Consider the following 18639-nt stretch of genomic DNA (forward strand, 5'->3'; position numbering starts at 1 on the left):
GAACCCCGGGGCGGTCTTGGGGCTACGATATTAGGTGCCCACACTGTCAGCCAGGGTAGGTGCGGATGCACTGAGAATGCACCAAGGCTCAGCTGTCACCTCTGTGGAGTCCGCTCTGTCTGGATCAGGTGCAGCAGAGCACCTGAAAAGAAAAGTTCTGGAAAAAGCAGCTGCTCCAGGAGGGCTAGAGGCTCTGCCTGCCTCCCTGTTCGCGCAGCCTCAGAAAGACTTCCAAGATGTTGATATGGTTTGGGGATCACATTTGGGTCTTTCAGACTGGGAAGAAATGGGGTTCAACTGAAAACGACTACAGACATTCTGACCCCTGGGAGTCCAGACTGTCCTACTGAGCTGGGCAAGAACAGGGGGCAGATGAAAGTGGATCATTAAACATAAAAAATTTTAAAATATGCATGTAATCCAAATGCATTTTAGACAAATTAGAAAAATGAAGATAAAAAAGATTAAAAACTTCTCATAAGGCTATGTCTCTGAGAGAACCACTGTCACCCTTTTGGAGAGAACCCCTCATTCAATGATTACACAGATACTGGGACACCTGCGTGGCTCAGTGGTTGCGCATCTGCCTTCGGCTCAGGGCACGATCCCGGAGTTCCGGGATCGAGTCCCACATCAGGCTCCCTGCTAGGAGCCGGCTTCTCCCTCTGCCTATGTCTCTGCCTCTCTGTGTCTCTCATGAATGATAAATAAATCTTAAAAAATAATTACACAGATATCTAGTGAGCACCTATTATGAGACCACAGGAATCCATGACAGAATGATGATTCTCATGGAGCTTCACATCAACTGGCAAGTCAGCTATTGCCCACCCCTTGCCGACTTTACTCTGAGTTACATGCCGAACACCACTTTTTAATGAAAAGGAGTCCACAGAGAACAGTGGTTCTCAAAGCGTGATTTCCCAGACCAGCAGCAGACTGTCAGCTGTAGATGCAAATTCTCAGGCCCCTTCCTAGACCTTTGGAACCAGATATCCTAAGGGTGGGCACAGCAATCTGTGTGGTTTTTTTTAAGATTTTATTTATTTATTCATGAGAGACACACACACACACACAGAGAGAGAGAGAGAGAGGGGGGGGGGCAGAGACACAGGCAGAGGGAGAAGCAGGCTCCATGCAGGGAGCCTGATGCGGGACTCGATCCTGGGACTCCAGGATCATGCCCTGGGCCGAAGGCAGGCGCTAAACTGCTGCGCCACCTAGGGATCCCCCAACAATCTGTGTTTTAATCAACATAGTGGATTCAGATACACAAACAACTTTGAGAACCGCTGATCAAGAACAATATACCCTGCTGTTGGCTTTTCTTATTCTGGGACAGACCATGAACACATGTCCATGTTTCCCAGTGTTCTTTCTTGCACGTTTTAATGGCTACATAATGGGCTAACCTGTGGCCACTGCTGTGCCACCATGTTTTTGACCGTATCTTGGTCTTTTTTTTTTTTTTTTTTTAGTACCAGTTTCCATTTGTGATGCACATTGCTTTCTTGGTGTGCTTTTAGCTCTACTACCCACTTTTTCACAAATACATGCTAGTACCAAAGAATGTTTTGTTCTCAATGACCGAGATGACCTGAAGAAATTAATAAGATTGAAAGTCTCATCTTGGAGATAGAGCACACAGGGACATATTCCATACATGGATGTGCCAGTGGGTCTGTCCTTCCTTCCTGTCACATAAAACCAAGTGAGCCTGCGGAGCTGTTTTTGCTACCATTACATTGTTTATGTTAATGAAGAAGTCAGAAAGACAAACACAGCAAGTGTTACTGTCTTTTGAAATTTTGCCACTTTCCCCTTCAGAACAAGACCAGATATTGAGAGAAGTGAGGACCCCCCGCCACACACACACACACACGACTCACCAAACTGGAGGTCTCAGTTTGAACAACCTCTCTGCCGCCTGGACCGCCTTCCCGACATCATTGGCCAACACACCGACGGTGACAAACTGACCCACATCCCAGTAATTGCTCATTTTCTCCAAGCTCCCTTTCCTTCCCAACAAACTGTTCAGCCGGACACCTGAAGGATTTGAATTTTAATGAAGTTATGAAAAATCTTTCTAGCTTCTCTCCTATTATGCAAGCCTTTAGAGAGAGGAAATAGCATGCACTTTATTTTGGCTGCTGTCTCAGGTGTGCTATCAGAGAATAACTGTTACCTGTGAAATAAAATGCTAGTTATTTGAAGATAATTTTTAATGCTGAATTGGGGTGACCAAAGCCTATCAACTCCTGTGATCATAAATAGCTTTACCTATCTTTCTTAGTTCCATGGAAGTTTCAAATTGTTGTCCAGCAACTATCAGCAGAACTGCCAGGTTAATTCCTGAATAGAGAGATGACTGGAGCTCAAAGCCTTTGCGGTACCTGTAATGACAGACCCGTCAGATTATTATCATGGTACAAGGAAAAAATGGTAAGTAATGGCACAAGCCAACCTTCTCATGAACTCTTCTTTAAAAATGTCATAACACTAAGTAGTTAAAAAAAACTGATGAGGAAAATTTTTTAAAGATTTATTTGACAGGGGATCCCTGGGTGGCGCAGCGGTTTGGCGCCTGCCTTTGGCCCAGGGCGCGATCCTGGAGACCCGGGATCGAATCCCACATCGGGCTCCCGGTGCATGGAGCCTGCTTCTCCCTCTGCCTGTGTCTCTGCCTCTCTCTCTCTCTGTGACTATCATAAATAAATAAAAATTAAAAAAAATTAAAAAAAAGATTTATTTGACAGAAAGAGAGAGAGAGAGAGAGAGAGAGAGAGAGAGAGAACACAAGCACAAGCAGGGGGAGAAGCAGAAGGAGAGGGAGAAGCAGCCTCCCTGCTGAGCAGGGAGCCCAGTACAGAGCTCAATTCCAGGACCCCGGGATCATGACCTGAGCAGAAGGCAGACACTTAACTGACTGAGCCAGTCAGGTGCCCCAGGTTTTTTTTATACATATATATTTATTTATATTTATATTTATATATAAAATCACTGTATGAAATAAATTACATTAAAGTATACAAAAGAAATGTAAAACCTTTTATAACTCTACCCCCATAAAGCAGACCACAACTGGATGTCCAAATCTCATCTTAAAAGTTAGACTCCATTTGTACACAGAGCATTTTTCATTACATAGGAATTCCATCAATTGTAGGCTATTACTCTGCAGGCTGTTTGCTTTTATCACAAAATGGAGTCAGTTTTTCCTGTAGGAAGCAGTGTTGCCAGAATCCTGGACTCTAGATTACTCTGCAAATAGTGGCATAAAGTGAGAGAAAGAGCAGAGATCTATTCCACTAGGATAAAGAACAATATCTGAAACAGAGAATACCATTTTAGTACCAGAAGTTTAGAGAGTGCCATCTTAATTCTCCTTTTTCTTTACATAGAAAGCTGCTTTCCCTTCCATGAGTGGGTAGGAATATCATGGATGGGGAAAAAAAGAATTTGATCAATGAAGTAATGACAATGAAATGTCTTTAAGTGGCACCGTTCATACCAAAGGCTTGTAAACCAGGAGGAATTTGATCACTCACATGACAACAAGAGAATTAAACAGCAACAAAATATTTATTGTGGAAGGGAGAACCCATCCTATAAGTCAGTTAAAATTTAGTTTTATGAACTTTGTGGCAGTACATGAGCACACTTCAGATGGACGGAGGGACCAACTAACACTAAGAAAGTTGTTTCAACCCCAGCCAACAAAATTCCAATAAAATTGAACCCTATCCCAAATGTTTTGGGGATTTTCAAAATCATATCTTATGGTATTTGATTCCTCCCCTGCCACGTTCTTTTACTATCAAAAGTTTTCTGAGCATAGGGTGGGCTTCACTCTGCCTCTCATCTGCCCAGCTTAGGTGTAGACAAAATTTGAGCATGCAGTCAGGACTGCAGTTCCAGGTTTGCCTCTCACAGCCCCCTGCCTCCCTGGGTCACATGGTCCAGCTCAGTACCAGAGAGCCTGGCTGAGACCATCCCAAGGTCTCACCAAAGCTAACGTACCAGAAAGACTAAGCTTCATTTGCCCTTGGACCCCCCGCCTCCTTAAGTGGATGGAGAAAGGCTCCTAAGACTTTCTTCAAGGAGCCACAGGCAGTCATCTCCTGACTCGGGGGCTGAATTCTTGGCCACTGTGGTGGCAACACAGCTTCCTATTTTGGCTCTACCCAACATTAATTTCCCTTCAATGCCCTGAGTGACTCCTATCGCAATAGTACATCAGGTACTACTGGGAATTTACTAAGAATAAAATGGGGTCCCTGCCCTCCACAAATCCACACTGCGGTGGAGGTAATAAGATCCCCACACAAGCCGGTACAATTAGGGAAAATACTAATGTTGAGTGGGATAAGTATCCTTACACCACACAAATCCAAGTCTAGAGGGACCCACAGATGGTATGTGGGGCCATCTCTAGAAGCTTAAGCGATGGTATGAATATGGATAGATGTGCAGCAGAAGTGATTTGGAAAGGAAATACCCAACACAGAAAAAGGCAAAAGCAGAGGCGGGAGCCTGTGGAACGCCCAGGAAAATTCGGTTCAGTTGGATATGTTTCAGGTAGTGGGGAACAGGGCTCAGGGTGGGTTGGAGAAAGTCTGCAGAGCACATAGAACGGTAATCTAAGAGTTTGAATTGTTATTTAATAGGGAACGGAGAGCCGCTGTGGGTGGGTCTCTGAGCTTTAGGAAGAAAAAGGAATGGTGGTTCAATAGATGAAGAATAGACTCTAGAGACACCAAGCAGAGAGCATGCTTGGGATACTGTGAAAACATTCCCGGCAAGAGAGTGGGGGGCGGGGGAAAGGCACCAAGCAGGGTGGAAGTGGTAAGAGTGAGGGAAGATGCAGAGAAGGGCTAGAATTGGGACCTGACCATGTGTGTGTATGGGGGGGGGGTAAGTGAGTAAAAATTCTCAAACATTAACAAAAGTCTAAGCGTAGGAGGCTGAAAGATGGTAGTAAGAAAGCAAGACACTGGAGGCCATCCTAGCATGGAGAGCAGAAGGGAGCTTTAGCCTCGGACATCCTGCATCTTACAGAGCAGCTCCACCCCAGGTGGAACAAACGGGGGGTGGGGTGGGGCCAAAGCTTCAGACACAGGTTGGGCTGGAGACTGGCTCAGGTTCCCAAAGTGTGGGAGTGAGGGGGATCACCAGGGAAGAGACTGGATGGAGAGGTGAGGGGAGAGGACAGAGCAGGATGGAGCCAGAGGAGGGAAGGGGAAGCAGCTAGAATGGAGAGCGGAGCAGCCATGTCAAGAGCTCTTGTGACAGAAACGGATGAGGTAGGCTGTTGGCTCCACCTTCCACCTACATCCAGGCTCTGCTATCTCCCCATTTTCATTGCCACTACTCTGGCTCCAGCTACCATCAGCTCTTCCCTGCATTACTGTGGTCGTCTCCTCGCTGTTCCCTGCTTCTGCCCTTGCCCCTGTGGTAGATTATTTAATTGCCACAGATCCTCCTCATCTCATGAGATGCGTGCCTCTGTCACTGCCCCTGCCCATGGCCGGAGTCCATTTCTCCACACCCTTGAATTGTTAACCATGCGATACACTTGTGATGTGACCCAGAGCACGTGGTGGAACCAACCTTGTGTGAGTTCCAGAGCCTAAGCCTAAGAGGCTTTTGCAGCTTCTGCCTTCATGTTCTAAGAATGCTGCCCACCGCATAACAAACCTGGTCTGGCAGGATTAGACCCACAGGCAGAGCATGGAGGCACACTACCGACACCCAGCACCAGCCACCAAATGTGTGTAAGGCCATCTTGGACCTTCCAGTCCTGCTGAGCTTTCAGCTGACCTCATTTTTAGGAGTGAGCCCAGCAGTTTAAGAGTGGAACCAGCCAAGCAGCGGCCTGGCCAATCCACAGAATCATGAAAAATGAGAAGTTTTTAAGCCACTAAGTTTTGGACTTGTTCGTTATGCAGCAAACAATAGCTAATACACCCCCGGAAATGTATTCTTTGCCTAACAGCGAGGGCACGCTGGTGAAAATCCACGTCGGATCTCGTCACTGCTCCGCTCAGAGCACTCTGATGTTATATCATTGCACTCAGAGTCAAAGGGTCTTCTCCTCTCCTGTTTCCTGCTGCTCTCCACTTGCTCACACCTCACCATCCTTGAACATGCCCAGCAAGCTTCCCCTCTGGGTTTTGGCCCCTGCTGGCCCCTACTCCCAAAACACTTTCCCCACAGTTTTCTCCAAGGCTCATCTCACCACCCTCACATCTTTACTCGCCTTCACTGACAACTGACCTACCTGAAACTGCATACAACTTCTCTCAAGCCTCCTCCTCCCATTCTCTGATGACCTTATCCCCAGAACCCTCACCAACAGGTAACATCCTATTCTTCTCCATTTCTTTTTCTGACTTCCCTTACCAGCAAGACAAGGTCCATGATGGCAGGAATTTGTGTCTATGTCTGCTGTGTCTTTATCCCCACCATCTAGAGAAGTTTCTGGCATACAGTAAGCCCTAAATCCACATTTGTTAGATGAATGAATGGAGGAAGGAATGAAAAGCTCACTGAAAAGATAACGCCCTGATGGCAGTAGAACAAAGTTCTGGAAGCAGTAGCTGGGAAGGAGCATGCTGAGCCCTCCTCCTTGCTCTTATAAATGAGTGAACTCGTGAGAAGAATGTCACCACTACAAAAACCTGTTTCTAATGGTTTCTCTTCAGAAAAAGGCATCTGGAAATTCCCAAACCACATTTAATGACTTTTTCTCCCACTGCCAGCAGACAGGCAGGCAGGCCGACTTATATTCATTGGGACAAGACCTGGATCCTTAGCCTCTGCAATTCTGTTCTTTGCAGAGATGCTTGTGCTACTGATTAGGATGGAGGGTTTACCACTCAATGGCATTGTCTCGGCTGGTGTCATCTTTGCAGTCTGAATCCAAGAAGATGTCCTTGTAGATCCTCCCACACAGGCAGAACATGTCAGGGGCTGGGTGGTCACAGCTCTGCAGAACCTGGAGCATGACCTGCAGAGCCTTTTCTCGGTCGCCTGCACGGTTTCTCCTGAAAGATTTGTGTGGTAAGATCACACATGTCTGAACCAAGACACAGTAGTATATATGCACTCATTCTGTGAGGGGCTGGTGCAAGGATGCTGTGCTTTAGCAGGAAACAAAGTCTGCATTGTAACTCATTTTTTTCATGTTCCAATTTAACAATTGCTTCAGACTCACACCAGTAAATCTCAGACTGTCACGGTCCCTACTTGGTCCCTTCTCTCAATAAGACCTAGACTGTGGATGAAAGCAGATGCAGACCAACGTGTCTGGAAAGAGAAAAAATAACACGGCAGGCTCCTGTCGCTGGATGAACAGCAAGGATTTCAGAAGCTAAGCCTGAATTGTAATGATAACAGTTTGACAAAAGGCTTTTTTGGAAAAGCAGCAGAGCCCGCAAATTCAGAAAGCCAAGAGAAATTTATTTCTTGACCTGAGAACGCCTTGCCGTCCTCAAACAGGCAAAGACCCTGGCAATCTGTTTTCCAGTTTCATGTTGTATCCACCGGAGAAGATCTGAAAAATTATTTCTATATTCATAGATCAGTCTTCTCCCTTTTTAGATTATGTGGAAAATGAATTTTTTTACCATATAGATAGTAGATTCCTTAGACCATTCTTAAAATAATCTTTGCCACAAAATAACCTGAGTTTGTGGCTGTGAAATAATATAGCTTCCCATGAAGGTCTGGAAGCAAATGCTCAGCAGTAGTGGAGACTGAGGAAATCAACTATGGTTAATGATGTTCATATTAAATACCTGTAAAAAGAAATAATTTCTATATAACACTGCAATGGAGTGATCTCTAAAATATACCATTAAGATGAGAAAGCTATGTATTGAATACTGTGCACAGAAAGCTACCTTTTATTTAAGCAAAAGGAGGAAGTGAATAGAGATATGTATCTGCTTTGATTTCAAAATGAAAGGATAAACCGAAAGGTAATATAAGTTACCACCAATAGGTGGAGGGAGAGAACATGATGAAATGGGCAAGAAAAGAAACTCCTTTTTTGTAATGCGACTGAAACTATGCAAGTTTTTTACACAATTATGAAAGAAAATGAAATAAGAAAATTTTAAGTGTTCCCTAAAAACACCGTTTGCCAATAAACACCATCTGAATTTGTGGCTGCAGCAAAACAAAACAAATGAACCTCCACATGTGGCTCATGGCTTATGCACCAAGTAGAAATCCACTATTTTTTTTTAATTTTTTTTTCAATTTTTTTATTCATTTATGACAGTCACACACAGAGAGAGAGAGAGGCAGAGACACAGGCAGAGGGAGAAGCAGGCTCCATGCACCGGGAGCCCGACGTGGGATTCGATCCCGGGTCTCCAGGATCGCGCCCCGGGCCAAAGGCAGGCGCCAAACCGCTGCGCCACCCAGGGATCCCGAAATCCACTATTTTTAAAATACAGCAATTTGACTATTTTCTTAAAGGGATAAAAACCTAAGGAAAAAATAGAAATGTAAAGAAATCTTATATAGTTTCCAGTAATCACATCGTTAGTGATAATAATGGTACTGGTATTTTGAAAATATTACATATTTGTAGTATAGAATACCAAAAAATGATGTTAATATCATTAGGAACCAGAGCTATGCATAGGAGATACAGAAAATAAAAAAAATTCTGTAAAAATCCTGTGGTCCCAAATTTGAATTGGAACATCAGTATGAATTTACAAGGTGGTCTTCCTAGTTGTGTCTACTGAAAAGGACCAAAAGATGACCAATTCAGTAGCAATGAGAACTTCCAGCCCTGACTGGGGCCTATAAACACCATGTCTCACTGTATGGAAGCAGGACTCTGTAGAGGAACGGCCAATTCCAGATGGGTCTAAGATGATCCTGGAATATCTCAATACAAAGACGCAAAGGAGCTACTAAGCTCACATCAGAAAGATTCAGGAACCAAAAAGAATAGGTGTTTGGCCAAAGAGTAGACAGTGTGAGCCTTAGGAAGAAAAACTATAAAGGATTGAAACCTATCAACTATATTAAAATGAAGAAGGGGAAATCTATACAACAACAAAAAAGACTTAAGAATCTTATTAACCAAACACCATGTATAAGACTTTGTCTGGATCACGACTCAAACCCACTGTACACATAAAACTAAAGGCAGAGAGGTACCTGGGAGAATGTAAACGCTCCTGCTGAGGAATTATTGCTCATCTCGAGGTACAGCACAATCATGACCGTGTTTTGTAAAGTGCTCCCTCAGACGATACTGAAATCACTATGGGTAAAATGGCCTGTCCTGGCTTCATGATCAATCTGGCATTAGGGTAGGAGGGCAGGGCAGGTGGGGTGAGCAAGAAGCAAAACTGGATGTGCAGGGATGACTACTGAAGTGGGAAAGGGGTACAAGAGGGCTCACTACAGTATTTCCTACTTTGGACTGTGTCTGAAATTTATATTAAAAAAACAAAACAAAAAAAAGTCAAAGCCTATTCTGACTCAACAATTCTTCTCGAATCTGTACTATAGAAAAACTCCTATATATATACACACAAGAATTTTTGAACAAAGGTGTTTATTATGGCATTGCTCCTAACAATGAAAACCTGGAGATAACCCAAATGTCCATTAACATATGAATGGTAATATATATATTAAAGATTTTATTTATTTATGAGAAACACAGAGAGGGAGGTAGAGACACAGGCAGAGGGAGAAGCAGGCTCCCTGTGGGGAGCCTGATGCGAGACCTGATCCCAGGACCCCAGGACCATGACCCGAGCTGAAGGCAGATACCCAACCACTGAGCCACTCAGGTGCCCCAGAATATATTTAACAACCAAACTACGGAGTATCACGTAACCCTTAGACAGAGGCAGGTCTGTATGTAATTATATAGAAGAATTCCCATAAGAGTTCATGAAAAAAAATTGCTGAACTAAATAGCATGATCCCATTTTTTTTGCAGTAAACGCTATTTACATATATGTTCATGTACATAGACAAAGTCTGGAAGGATACACGTTAGATTGTTCAAAAAAATCATTGCTGGGATTTGTACAAAGTGTTCCTGTGCATGTTTTGCTAATAACTATTCTAATAAATGAATAAAGAGATTATTCCTTTTAAGTCCTTGGCAATTGTACAACAGGTTTTACGCTTTTTTCTGGAGGACTTGTACCTCATAAAACTATTCCATCATTTGAGACAAAAGATTAGTATCTCAAACAGCTTTTCTCAACTGGGATCTGAATGAATTAAGCTCCAGAGAAAGTTATATGATTATCTTGAGTGACTATTTTCTCCCTTCTCCCAAGTATGGTACATAGGTAGCCCCATTCTGGATCCATAAGGGAGTTTGTTCAATTGATACAATAGATGCCTTAGGGTTTAATTCTCTGTGGAACCCAATCCAGGTTGAGAAAGGCTAATCTAGACACTTGGCATTCTGCTAGAAGGCTGCAATAATTAAGCCTGTATTACAACTCTGACTTTTCCTATTTTCTGCCTTGGTCTTATTCTCACATATTTGATCTCTACTCTCTTTGTTCACAGAATCCAATTTAACTAGCCTGCAAAACAGATCTCTTAATGAACAGCTTACCCGTGATACCTTCTCATTTTTAAGAGCCAACAGATATCAACCCAACTCAAATTTACTGGAGCATTTAAATAATTTCTACAGTCTATGGCAGGAAAGTGAAAAATATTAAAACTTTAATGAGCTACAAAATTTCTACATCTGTTATGAGCCAACTTTTGAGGTGTCAAATATTCAGGATTCAGAGAAAAATGTCCTGAATTCTTTTAAATGTTTCATTATTGATCTGGGTTCAGGCTCATTTGTTTTGTTTTCTTTGGACCATTTACAGCAACATTTCCCTTGAATTTTTTTAACTTGAAACTTACCCTTGTTAATCAAAACAAAAGGTCTTCTCAGGATTAAAAAAAAATACCCAAAACTGAACATTTGCAAAAAATGAAAAGAAAAGTGATTTTCGGCTTAAAAGCAACTTAAAGATAGGTGCTAAATAGCTAATCCCTTTAGTGGTTAATCATCAAGTTTTCAGTTTCAGATCTGTTTATCATTTTCAGATGCCAAAGTATCCAAGAACAGGTTCATAGATAAAAATTCCCGTGTTTCATTAGTCTGGCAACATATGTTTCTGACAATAAGGCCATTTCACAAATTGACAGATGTGAATTAAGACAGCAGGGGTCACAACCTTGGCTTGCATGTTAAAATACCCTGGGAAACTTTAAAAATCTTGATGTTGAGGCTGCACTTGAGGCCATTTAAATCATTCTCTGGAGATGGGATCCAGGCATCAGTGTGTCCTATCCTGGATATTCTCATTCAGTAAGTCTGCATCACTGCTAAACGCATGGACCACTTCTCAGCCCTCATGTTATCTGCCCCACCAGTGGCACTTGACCGTTGAGTACTCCTTTCCTCCTTGGACCACTTTCATTTGGCTTGCAGGACACCACACACACTCCTGATTTTCCTTCTATTTTAGTCTTATTTTCTGGGCTTCTATTCATGTCCCCTGTCTTTTTAACACTGGAGTGTCCTTAGCACAACACTTGGACCTTGCTTCTTTATCAGTTGCTACATCAGATCCCTTGGTGATATCATCTAGTGTCATGCTTCTTCAAACCATCCATATTCTGATGACTCCCACATTCCTATCTCCAGTCCAGAGCTCTCCTCTAAACTCCAGGCTTACATATCCAACTGCCTTCCTAGCATCTCCCTTGCATGTCTAATACCTCAAACTTGATGTGTCCAAAACTCAACTGTTGGTCAAAGCTGTTCTTCTCCACCTTATTTAATAACGCCCAGTCCACTCCTCCTGTTTTTCATGCCAAACACTTTGGAATCATGCTTCATTTCTCTAATATTTTTTATTTAATCAAAAAACTGTTGGTTCTTATTTTCAGCCATAGCCAAAAATGGCCTACTCTTCATGACCCCCAGTCATCACTACCCTGGTCCAAGTGACTGTCATTTCCTGCTTCCACCCTCACCCCTCTACTATCTATTCTCAACACAGCAGAGTGATTCTGCTAAACACTAAGTCAGACCGTGTCACTCCACTACTCAAAACTCTCCATGCAAATAATATATCTGATAAGAAGTTAATATCTAAAATATATGAAGAATTCCTATAACTCAATAGCAAAAAAGTCTGATTAAAAAATGGGCAGAGAACCTAAATAAACATTTTTCCAAAGAAGGCATAAAGATGGCCAATAGTAAAGATGGCTAACAGACCCAGAAAAAGATGCTCAACATCACTCATCATCAGGAAAATGCATTTCAAAACCACAAGGAAACATTACCTCTTGCTTCTTAGAATGGCTAAGATTAAAAAAAAAATCCGAGGGATCCCTGGGTGGCGCAGCGGTTTGGCGCCTGCCTTTGGCCCAGGGCGCGATCCTGGAGACCCGGGATCGAATCCCACATCGGGCTCCCGGTGCATGGAGCCTGCTTCTCCCTCTGCCTATGTCTCTGTCTCTCTTTCTCTCTCTGTGGCTATCATAAATAAATAAAAATTTAAAAAAATCCGAGTTAATAAGTGGTGGCAAAGAAGTGGAGAAAAGGGAATCCTCATGCACTGTGCGTGGGAATGCAAATTGGCGCAGCCACTGTGGAGATTCTTGGAAAAAAAAAATGGAGATTCTTGAAAATCAATATGGAGATCCTTGAAAAAATTCAAAATAGAACTACCATATGATCCAGCAATCTCACGTATGGGTATTTATCTATGGATAACAAAAATACTAATCTAAAAGATATCTGCATTCCCATGCTCACTGCAGCATTATTTATAATAGCCAAGACCTACAAGCAACCCAAGCGTCCATCAGTGAATGAATGGATAAACAATGTGGTATACATATACAACCAAATATTATTCAGTCATAAAAAGAAAGGAATCCAAAAAAAGGAAAAAAAAGGAATTGTGCCATTTGCAACAACATGGATGGATCTTGAGGGCATTATGCTAAGTGAAATAAGAGAAAGAGAAATACTATATGATCTCGCTTACATGTAGAATCTAAAAAAGCAACCCAAACAAACCAAGCTCAAAGATACAGAGAACAGGCTGGTGGCTGCCAGGGGTGGAGTAAAATGGGTCAAAAGGTATAAACTTTCAGTTATAAAATACATGAGTCTTGGGGATGTAATACACAGCATGGTGACTATAGTTAATATTGTATTATATGTTTGAAAGTTCCATGGGGTATCTGGCTGGCTCAGTCAGTATAGTATGTGACTCTTGATCTCTGGGTCATGAGTTCAAGCCCCATAATGGGTGCAGAGCCTCCTTAAAAAAAGTTCCTAAGAGAGATCTTAAAAGTTCTTTTCACAAGAAAAATATTTCTAATTATGTGTGGTGATGGATGTTAACTAAACTTACTGTGGTAATTGTTACACAAAACAAACTATAGAAATGATCCCTGAAAGTATAGTCTTTACACAAAATGTACATGTATACATGTAAACACCTGAAACTAATATTATATATCAATTATATCTCAAAAACAAACAAACAAAAAAACATCCTTCTAGAGGCTCCCATCTCAGAGCAAATATTCTAGAAGATCTGGCTCCCAGTTATTTTACTATTCACTCACCATCACCTACTCTCCTCCAGCTGTACAAGCCTCCCTGCCATTCTATGCTCTTCCCTGGAACCTTCTGGAATGTCCTTCCCCCAATATATTTACATGGTATGCTCCCTCATCTCTTTCTCATTTTTTTTCTTCATGTCACTCTCTCATAAGTCAAATCTTCTCTGAGCACTCAGCTTATAAACTGTAATGCCCCACCAGCCTCCCTAGCACCCTAAATTGTGTTAATAGTTGTACTTAGTTTGTATAGTCTCTCCCCGCTTAAGAATGTAAGCTACAAGAGGGAGAGGTTTTTCTGTCTGGTCTGTTCACAGCTATGGCCCAGGGATTATAACTGGATCTAGGACACAGTAGGTGCTCAACAAACATCTGTTAAATGGATGACAAACTGAGCAGTACTGAACATGAAAAGACCTTCATCAACTGACTGCTGAGTGAACAAAGACCACAGCAGTGCATCTCCTATATGGTTCTGTATTGTAGAAACCCTGCTGAGTGACGTAGTCAGGAGTATGTAAGGATGCAGAAAACTGAAAGGATATACACCAAAGTGGTGAGAGATTACTTCTGGAATATGGGTAGGACTAAAGATTAGAATTATAAGGGACAATTGCTTTAAATGTTTTTTTTCGGGGCACCTGGGTGGCTTAACAGCTGAGCGTCTGCCTTTGGCTCAGGGCGTGATCCTGGGATCTGGAATCGAGTCCCACATTGGGCTCCCTGCATGGAGCCTGCTTCTCCCTCTGCCTGTGTCTCTGCCTCTGTGTGTCTCTCATGAATAAATAAATAAATCTTAAAAAAATAAATGTTTTTTCCCTCCTGTTTTTCACAAAAACAAATTTATTATTTATGCAATAAGATATACAGAGCAAAAAACAAAACAAAACACCCTACAACACCAGATTGGGAATCTTCTAATAACAGTTAGGTTCTGGTTATTTTCATACCATTTATTACCCATTTGAGTCAAGCAAGTTGCTCACCCTTTCTGTCCTTCAGTTCTTCATGTGAAAAGTATGTTTGATTTTGCTTACCCCTCAAGGTGACTGTGAGCTACAGTTGTGCCAGAGCTCTCGTTGGTCACTAAGCATCCCATCTGTCTGTCCATCTTTGCTGTATTGTATTTTTAAAAGAAAGTTCATAAGGTGGGAGTTAGAGTTCCAAAACATTTTTCTCCAAAGCAAGCACTCAGAATTTTTTTTTTGAAGAGGCCTTTCCACCTATGGTTATTTTTTTTTTATTTTTTTATTTATTTATGATAGTCACACACACAGAGAGAGGCAGGCAGAGACATAGGCAGAGGGAGAAACAGGCTCCATGCACGGGGAGCCCGACGTGGGATTCGATCCCGGGTCTCCAGGATCGCGCCCTGGGCCAAAGGCAGGCGCCAAACCGCTGCGCCACCCAGGGATCCCAAGCACTCAGAATTAACAAGCAAAATGTCTCACTAGACCGGGGGTCCTTTCTACAACCAACTTTGTCTTCAGGGGCCCATCAAAAACCTTTCAAGAGTTGCCTGCTTCCCTGGAGAAGACTAAGAAAGTCCTTCCACTCCCACAGCAACAGTCTGAGCCTGGACAATCCATAAACCATACCAAAGAGGAGGAAGAACTTCCCTGATTCCAGAAAAAAAAAAAAACCCCGGTCAGAGGTGAGCAAAGAGCCTGGACAGTTTCCACAGCAGGGGGTCTGCTCTAGGTACTGAGAAATGGAAGAACAAGTCTTTGATAGAAACACTTCCCAAGGACAAAGAGAAAATCTGCAAAGCTTTGGACAACAGCATGAGCTAGATGGGATGGCATGGAATCTGGAAGGGTCCCCAAGCAAAACCATTTGCTCAGTGTTAGCATTCTCTTGCAGTACAGCCACCCCCACCCCCACATTTTGCCAAGAAAGCCACTGTATAGGAGAGGCTCCAAGTAGAAAGATATTACATGTTTTATCAGAGGACTCAGACATGCATCCCTGCAAAAATGGAATCCAAAGATATGAGGAACAGCAACCCCAAATCCTCCCTGCTCAAATACTGACAAGATGAGAAAGGGAGCAGAGACAAGAGGTAGGGGTTGGGCTAATCGGAAATAAATTGATTAAAATGGAGTCCAGGGCCAACCCAGCCATCCTCCAGGAGAAACACACACACAAAAAAAATCAGTCATATATAGATACTCAGGATAATAACCAAATTATACTTCAGTCTCTATGTAGTTTTAGATAAAATGTCTAGAATACAATAAAATTATGAGATGTGCATAGAAAATGTGGCTCATAATCAAGATAAAAAATATCACTAAAATTGGCAAAAACTTAAAACTATTATACATTGTGTTTGTATATATACATACATATATAATGTGTATGTATAAAAAATTAAGGTATTTTGTGAGAGAAATGAAAACTCTCAAAAAACAAATGAACAGAAGTCCTAAAACTGAATTCTTTATTAAAAATCACTGAAAGGACCTAATATCAGATTTGGACATTATGAAAGAAAGGATCAGTGACTGGGAATATGAATCAATCGTCATTATCCAAACTGGGGGTGGATGGGTGTGTGGGGGGTGTGACAAAAAAGGGCAAAAGGGACCTCTGAGGGATAAAACATTCTGTCTCTTGATTGCGGTGGTAGTTACACAAGTGCATTTATTTGGCTAAAGGTTATCAAACTGTGAGCTTTAAATGGGTGCATTGTATCGTATGTCGGTTCTACCTTCTACCTCAATAAAGATGGCTTTAAAAATACGTAGAAACTGATGAGTGCTTCTGAAAGGTCGGTGGCCTGCTGGGCCACTCACTGGTCTCTGCAGTCAGATACAGTCCTCGGCTACCTGCTTTGCTCTGTAGGGCAGGGGAGCGGGCTCCTCCAGGCTGCTTTCCAGACTCCCAGACCCCGATTACCAGTCATGAGCAGCCAGGGGAAGACAACGGTGGATGTGCACCTGGAGGAGGCCAAGAATGAAGGAGCCAGAGTACTTGCTCCCTTTTGTGGTGTGTTTTGTGTAGTGGCTCTAGCGATAGCTGCATCTCTTCTGTAGGTCCAGTTCCCAAGAGGCTGACTTGTAATGGTTTTAGGGGATCCTGGCTCCTAGATTCTGATCCTATCACCTCTTTTCTGTGTCCCTCCAGCCAAGGGAGGCACGGAACCAGCTACCTGCTGATGCTAATTGAGTGGCCTCAGTTCCCTGACTGGCTTCTCAGCTCTTGCCTCACCTGTGTAACCAATTCCATAGAGTCAATTTCCCCTATTTTAAATACTTAGAGAGGTTTCTGTTTCCTGATTGGATCTTGACAGAAAGACACCTGCCACGAGGAAGCGGGTGCCTTAGTCTGGCCAGATGCCTCCTATTTACAGAAGGAAAAGGGAACGGTTAGAGGCAACCTGTATTTGAGCATGGACAATGCCCAGAGCCAAAGAAACACACGAAGCAGAATGGTTGTTTTCTGACTCTACAAAGAGGACCTAGTGCTGTATCAGGGTAGAACCATTATTAAATCATCCCATCCCTGCCCCCATCGTTGCAACCTCTCCTAGTTTGCTGGAACCACAAAGCAACATCTATGAAGGCTAGGCTTTATAGTGAACTGGCAGGCCCTGACGGGGAGCTGGCTTTCCCATTTTCACAAAAGCTACAGGAGGTGAAGCGTATTCCCACCTGTACTCTTTGTTCTGATGACACACTCTCAGGGATCTTCACAGGGATGCATCCAGTTCAACTCTACTCCTTATTTGCAAGTTGCAGTAGAGGCTAGAATGTGTTCACTAATACCTTTTTTTTTTTTCCTCCTGGGCCCTGAGCCAGAACACATTTCCCAACTTCCCTTGCAGTTAGGTTGGGCCATGAGGCTGAATTTTGGCCAATGAAATATGCAAACAAGTAACGAACATCACTTCCTGACCATGCTCAGCAAACCTCCCTGGTAGAGTCAAAAAGTGGAAACAACCCACTTTTGTCCATCGACTGACAAATGAATGTGTAATATGGGTTATACCAGTACAATTGATTATTCAGCCACAGAAAGCAATTTAGTACTGACACCTGCTGCAACACAAATGACCCCTGAAAACAGTATGCTAAGTGCAAGAAGCCAACCAGAAAAGCTCACCTACTGTAGGATTCCATTCATATGAAGTGTCCAGAACAGGCAAATCCAGAGACAAAAAACCAGATGAGTGGTTTCCTAGGTCCAGCCAGTGAGGTGGGGAATATGGAGTGACTGCTAATGGATTGCCAAAAACCCAACAGTGGCTGTTTAGGGCTGGGGAGGGGAGTTGGGGGGAATGGGGAGCAGAGGCTGGTAATGGATTCAGGGTTTTGGGGGAAGGAATAATGAAAATATTCTAAAATTGAATGTGATGATTACACAATACTAAAACCACTGGCTTGTACTCTTTACATGGGTGAATTGTATGGTATGCAAATGAGATCTCATTAGCTGCTATGTGCGCTCGCACACACGTGTGCACCATCCCTGGCAATTCCCCATGATCTCTCCTTTCTTGTCATCTGGCTGAAAGGAGAGCTGAGAATTGAAGAGAGGGTGGAACATCAAGATGGTAGGAGAGTGGAATGTCAATCACCCAGAGAAGAGATTGCCCAAGCACAATACATTCACACTGGAATGATACGTAAGTGAAAATAAACTTTCATTATGTTAAGGCACTGAAATGGTTATGCTACTTGTTATAGCAGTTACCCTACCCTAATACACAAGTCACCAATGCCAAGAAGACATAGGTTTCCTTGGTGCTAAAGACCAATTCCCCTCTGAGTCCATATCCTGTCCCACCTGACTGACACCTGGGATCTCACACGAGGAAAACACCCATCGCTGCTGACCCTGACCTAGCCTATGCAGCCCTTCACTTTTCTGGATTGCCTGCTTTGGGCCATGCCCCACTTTAATGGTGGCATTACCAATAATTCTTTTATGTGTTTCAGTATATGCTGAACATGTATGACTTAGATATTTTTGTTTTCACAC

At 42.8% G+C, this 18639-nt stretch overlaps 1 protein-coding gene and 1 pseudogene across 1 annotated transcript in view; both read right to left on the reverse strand.

Annotated features, from left to right (window-relative positions):
* MAP3K15 (mitogen-activated protein kinase kinase kinase 15) overlaps positions 1-18639 on the reverse strand; it is a 115089-nt gene that overhangs the window by 42774 nt on the left and 53676 nt on the right. Inside the window, exons 7-9 of the mRNA XM_055337563.1 lie at positions 6879-7049; positions 2284-2396; positions 1890-2049 (exon numbers count right to left, since the gene is read on the reverse strand). Of these exons, the coding sequence (XP_055193538.1) occupies positions 1890-2049; positions 2284-2396; positions 6879-7049 (444 nt within the window). The remainder of the gene's footprint in view (positions 1-1889; positions 2050-2283; positions 2397-6878; positions 7050-18639) is intronic.
* On the reverse strand, positions 13405-13498 carry LOC129519011 (small nucleolar RNA U3; annotated as a pseudogene).

This window comes from Nyctereutes procyonoides, unplaced genomic scaffold (genome assembly GCF_905146905.1).
Source record: "Nyctereutes procyonoides isolate TBG_1078 unplaced genomic scaffold, NYPRO_anot_genome, whole genome shotgun sequence".
In the NCBI taxonomy this organism is placed as follows: Eukaryota; Metazoa; Chordata; class Mammalia; order Carnivora; family Canidae; genus Nyctereutes; species Nyctereutes procyonoides.